Consider the following 5,920-nt stretch of genomic DNA (forward strand, 5'->3'; position numbering starts at 1 on the left):
AGAATGTACTGGTCAGCAAGAACACATCAGAAAGGTTGAGTATATGAATATATCTGAATGGAATCTGTGTGCCAAATTTGTTTTCATCCATAAAATAAATATCACAGACAAAGTAACGACACTCGGAAATGTGCAAAACGCTCCAAATGTTTCTGTTGGGATCCCTATATCAGCGTTTGCACCAACGCTCACCAGAACAAAACCCAACACATATGATGTTTTTGGAAGAGAGGTTTACACCTCGCAACTTTACAGACTCCTCGACGAAAACACGTAACTCGTACATAGTTTACATACAAATTCAACCAGCTGTGTTTAATTTTGTCAACTACACTTTGAGTACTTATCATCAAGATTATTCATATGAATCCAACAAAGTATTTAATTTTTGTGCCACAAAAATACCGGAAGATTTTTATAAAACAATTTTAATATGAAATTACAGCAAATACACACAAAAAATATGTTACACAGAAATTTTCCAATAAAGAAAACCACTGCACCACATATGACCATCGAAGTCACGGTGCGATGTGACACCTTTTACATTGATGGCAGCGTTGGGCCATTTTATGGCGTAAAAAAGATGTTGGTTTTAGCCAGAAAAATTTTGTCTTCCGGAACACCACTTGTATTTTTGGTGCGTACATGTAAGAAACACAGTGGGTTATTAATCTGTAGACAATATTTTACTTTTGTAACATAACCATGCCCACTTTAAACATTGCTCCTTGAAGTTAATTATGTAACAACAATCCATCTAAAAGACCCATAATTCTTTTCTTGTCAGGCTACACAACGTTGTGCAGCGGGATTACGTTGCAGGAAACCAGCCAAAGCAGCCATCAACACTAACGGAAAAAATAACCTAAGAGCTGTTCCGGGTACAACGGTGAACATGAAAGCATACGAAGTGCAAGGAAAAATTGAAATTATATTGCAAGTAAGCTTAAGATGCCGATGATGATCATCAACATTTTCACTTTTTACAAGCACAACGGGGTGTCTCCGGCTCCATTATTCTCACAAACAGCCTCTATACCGTCACACTCAATAACCTGAGGTTAAGGCCATTTCCGTGGGAATTGTGGAGCCGGTTGGTATTTTGACTTATATCACGTTCACCTGCATGCTCTAGGGCGACTTTAGTCTCGTGCAAAATCATATAGGAAATTCCATGGTCTGGAAAGTGTTATGATATTCGCTTTATGTCAAGATGTCTCTCACAAACATGCTCTATGTGTATATGTATTTTATATTTGCATGCTTCAGAATTTTCGTGATGACCGTGGCATGTCGTCGAATGATATTATTTTACTGGGCACAACGCAATTACATGTGTTTAAAATGATGTTTTTCATCAAAAGCAATGCGGAAGTTGCTATTTTCCCTTACTTAGGTAAAGCTTAAAATCTGTTAGGGATCCAACAGCATGCCTTCCCAAGACGGTGGAGACGGATATACTGGAAAAAATGGAGCAAGAGGGTCTCATGGCATCTGCACAGATAAGGCGTGTTACGGAGACAGGAAACGTCTTCGAGGTAAGTCTTATCTGGTCTGACCAGTCAACGAAACAAATTAAAGCGTACGCAGTTTCCTGTCGTCGGTTATGAAAGCATGAAGTGTTTTGGGTGTGTCGCCAACACAGATATTGGTACGTAAAAAGAAAAGGCCTTTGCAGAAATGAATCCGCAAAAAGTCTTGATAAGCTTTCTATTTAGCCGAAACATTTAGAACGTTTTAAAAATACTTTTAGGCAGTAAAGGATTACGTGGCCAAAGTGGACACAATGGTCGCAAAGGTGGGGCGTCTCTTGCTGGGGGAGATGCTGGAAATATCGTCTTTTACGGTAAACATATTGCTGGTTCTGTACACTTGGCCCAACGTCCAGGAAAGGCAGGGCGCCCGGGCGAACACGGTTATGGAGGACTTGGCGGGTAAAGTATTTATTTAGAAACAGCACATAACTATTTAAAAAAAAGATTTTTGGCTCATAAAATAAGTTTTGTATGCCATTTTATTTAGAACATTTGGTGCTCCTGGCTGTGATTGCATATGTGAGGTAAGCAGAGCAAGTTGTTACTGCGATTATTGTAAGTACGATTACACGCACTACACTTCCTGTCCGCCCAATGTTCCCATGGGTCCGAGACAGCCTGGCGGCAAGAATGGATTTTTAATCTATGACATTCCAACAGTGGTAGGTGCCAACAAAATGGGTTACTTTAAACACAAAAGACAAACAATTTCTGAAAATGACATGTTTAGCCTTACGTAGGCCATAACTATCTATCTCTACAGCTATCCCATTTAAATACACGTTGACGAATATAATAGTAAAACAAAGTGGAACAGTTTATCACAACAACTAAAACTTTTCAGAAATTACGTTTTTTTCTGCTTTGCATCGATAAACACATTAGATCAGGTGGTACCATTCAAGATATAACTATTAATTTCTGCTGAGTAGGAAAAAAATAATTCGAGTAATATACGTAGGGAAGTACAGGATCGACAGGTTTCACTGATTTGAGAAAAGTCAATTCTCTGAAGCGATGGTTTACCGGTGACGAGGAACTGTTATGGATGATAGAAAGAGAAGGAGAAATGCTGTTTCAACGAAATAACAATGCAGCAGCAAAAGAAAGATTGGATTTTATTTTAGAAATGGCAAATGAAAATAGCTTGGTGTATCGACAGGTGAAACCTTTTTGAATTTGTCTAAGAATTTACATGGAAAGTTTTCACAAGGAAAATTCCATCAGTTTGCTACAAAGCACAATTTAACTTGCATTCAACACAAACAAAAATAATTATATTTAGGCCAGCGAAGTTACGAGGTATATAAAACAAGGGTTTGATTTCTATGGAAACTCGAAATACTACGCTCCAGACAAGTACTGGACATCTTTGCAGAAACGCACAAAGGAACTAATTAACGTTGGAAAGCAGTTGGAATCCTCCTATAACAACGTATTAAATTCTGTAAGTTAAAAAGGCATGTGTAAGTGCAACATATAAGGTAAAATAATAATACCCGAACATTTGCAATTTGTTTAATTAATAGTGCGGAAGACTTATAGGCGAATTTCTTTTACTTAACAGATTGATCAAAATCTGATCTCATTGACAATAGTTTCAAGCATAATGGAAGAAGTGTACACGACAAACACACTCATGCTTCAGTTCAGACAACACGAGTTGAAGAAAAAGATGAATTTTTACCGAAAAGCTCTCAAAAACATTGAACAAACTATGAAGCAGCAGTTGATTATTATCAAACGTTTGGCGAAAGTGGTTTTAGTCGAGGGGGTAAGTTTGGCAGTTAATTAAAACACAGTAGTTCAAAACCAAAAATACTTCGACGTCTTTTGTATTGATAGACAAATAACCAACAACCAAGCATACTAGAAATTCTTTCCTCGATTGTTGGAATATTTTTGAGTGGTTTTAAAAAAGATCCAGTTGGTGTGTACGACAAATCAGTCAGCGTAGGATTTTGAACTTAATTTTTAGTACATGCATTTATTCACTCTTTTGTATTACAGTTCATTACATCTATGAGTGAAAAACGTTGTCAACTTCCTTTTATTCTTCATCTACAGACCACATTGGAATCGAAGTACTTCCTTTTACATTTTATAAACAAACGTTATTTCATAACCTGTCATGTTTTCACAGTCTTCATTTTGCTTTTCATTTCCGAGCAACTTCAAAAAACTTCGATTACAGCAGCTTGGATGCATCGGCCGTTCCCACAATAATGAAAAGCAATTTAGCTAAAAATAAAGGAAAAATTATTCAAGAACTACATTGCATTTACAAAGAAACCAGTTCGCAAAACGTAAATCTTGATTTAACTGCAATATTGCATACGTGATTAAACCAGACTTATTTTGCAATGCAGGCATTGACCTTGGACCGAATTCTCAATGATTTTTTTCGGGATGGATCGTTTCGCATTGAAATCATAGAAAAGCTTATTAGCATGGATGCTCAAATGAAAGTATAGAAAAAGACTTGCTTTTTTTCATTTTGTAGCCATATTGTACAAGATTTTGTTCATGCACAGCAAATTAGTTACAACCAAAAGGTCTTGGAAGAGACACGAAACGTTACGAACGAAAAACAGGACGCCGCAGTAAAAAACATTCCAATGGAAACGAAATGTTACTGGAGTGACTTGTTATTGAAGTATATTGAATGAAATTTATTTAAAATAAATACAAAAAATCATTCTTTCTAAGTATAACAGAATGTTTTCTCCGACAGTTTGTACCAGCAGCACGAAAACCTGATAATGGAATCGATTTACGAACTTTCTAAATCCTACCAATTCGAAACTTTGTGGGACTTTGGGGCACAGGAAATATTTTTACGTAAATTTAGTGGCAAGGTATGTGTGTAATACGCATTTCATATTTCAATCAAAACTGTTTGTACTAAGCATTGAAAATTGCCTCAGAATGTGGTTTTAAATGCTGGAAGATTAAACGGAATGTTTCAGTTGCACAGAATCTATCGACGACTGCAAAAACAAAGAAACAAATTTTTAACATATGCGTCTGCATACGCTGGCCCATCTTCCCATATTTTTATAGCTAATTGGAAAATAACACAGGTACTTCGGTTAAAAAACTTGGTCTACTACAAACTACTACACCGGACAATTACAAATGGTAAATTTAACTATTTACAAGTTATCCCATCCGGCGGTTATCAGCAAACTTCGTTCGGCTGGGCAGACCACATTTACTTTGGATATTGATCCTAACGACCCAATGACAACACGATGCGGAAACTGCTACAACGGGAGGTTGATCGGACTCTACATAGAAATTATTGGTGACCCGCAGCCCGAAAACGTACCAACTAAGTACGTGATCACCGTTACTTAATCAATTAATCTAACGGCAATTTTTGACAGAACTTACGTGCTGGTATCGCACCAGGGAGATTCCCAATTTTTGCTTCCTCTTTCGGATGGTAATATTACTGCGGTAAACTTCCAACAAACTCCGGAAAAAGCAAAATCTGGAAAAATATTGTCGTTTGACTCTTCCCAATTGGTTGCTGATGGGGTTGACGACGATCTGGACACAGCACTGGATGACATATTTGCTGACCAGGTATGGCACAGTTCCCGCCAATGCTTCCATCTTAAACACCTTTGTTTTGTTTTTTGACAGGAGTACCAATATTGCCAACACGACGCCGCAAACTTTGCTGGAGCAAAACCTTGCAAAAGTCCATATGCAACATACATCTTAACTGTACCCAGATCCAACAACTACGTTTGCCCAACAGACTACAGTGCTTCTGTATCTGGTTACAACTGTCAAAGCTACGACTACTCCAGGTTGGCTACTGGGTGCCTTGAGTTATATGTATTAGTTATTCTCTCTAGTTCAAACAAAAACACAAAATGTTAATCAATGTTCATATGCACTTAAATGTTATTTATTAGAGAATACTTGCATCGCTTTATCAATTTTGTACTTAAGGTTGAAAGAAATAAGAATTTATGCAAAGGTCAGATCTTGGAGTAACTACCCACCTGACCCAAAAGCTGCAAGGTAATTTTGGAGAAAACGTTTGTCCAATATCATTAATAATGAACGCCAAATATTTTGTTGCAGACGATTGACCAAAAAACAACGTCGACGTCAACAAGGATAATAACTAATGCTCGAAGAGATGTAACAACAGTAAAATTTCTCATTATTTCACAAATGTTTAAATGACTAATATAGTGTTGTATATAAAAAAGAATCCATGAAACAAAATTTGAATATTGCAATCAAAACCGTATTCAGTTTTTGTGCAACTTTGCCTATGGTGTTTTGAAAATCTCATATTAATAAAATATTAATAATAGTGGAATCGGTAAAATGGTTAGGAACTAGAAAAAAAATGGGAT

The 5,920-nt window shown here is 36.8% G+C and overlaps 1 protein-coding gene across 1 annotated transcript; it reads left to right on the forward strand.

Annotated features, from left to right (window-relative positions):
* The first annotated feature begins 1,432 nt into the window (after positions 1 to 1,432).
* Positions 1,433 to 5,679, forward strand: LOC145894541 (uncharacterized). Its single transcript, XM_082983160.1, has 17 exons — positions 1,433 to 1,541; positions 1,757 to 1,937; positions 2,026 to 2,200; positions 2,500 to 2,700; positions 2,824 to 2,985; positions 3,384 to 3,491; positions 3,549 to 3,622; positions 3,682 to 3,844; positions 3,908 to 4,006; positions 4,073 to 4,194; positions 4,273 to 4,396; positions 4,466 to 4,621; positions 4,701 to 4,876; positions 4,928 to 5,129; positions 5,190 to 5,359; positions 5,505 to 5,576; positions 5,640 to 5,679. The coding sequence occupies exons 1-17, from the start codon at positions 1,433 to 1,435 to the stop codon at positions 5,677 to 5,679; spliced, it is 2,334 nt and encodes a 777-aa protein (XP_082839286.1).
* Positions 5,680 to 5,920: the final 241 nt, after the last annotated feature.

The sequence above is a fragment of the Ascidia mentula genome, chromosome 3 (genome assembly GCF_947561715.1).
Source record: "Ascidia mentula chromosome 3, kaAscMent1.1, whole genome shotgun sequence".
In the NCBI taxonomy this organism is placed as follows: Eukaryota; Metazoa; Chordata; class Ascidiacea; order Phlebobranchia; family Ascidiidae; genus Ascidia; species Ascidia mentula.

Coding starts and splice junctions, on each gene's coding strand:
- LOC145894541 (XM_082983160.1), top strand. CDS start 1,433: ATGCCTTCCCAAGACGGTGGAGACGGATATACTGGAAAAAATGGAGCA. Junction 1,938..2,025: donor GGTTATGGAGGACTTGGCGG/GTAAAGTATTTA, acceptor CATTTTATTTAG/AACATTTGGTGCTCCTGGCT. Junction 3,623..3,681: donor CAGACCACATTGGAATCGAA/GTACTTCCTTTT, acceptor ATGTTTTCACAG/TCTTCATTTTGCTTTTCATT.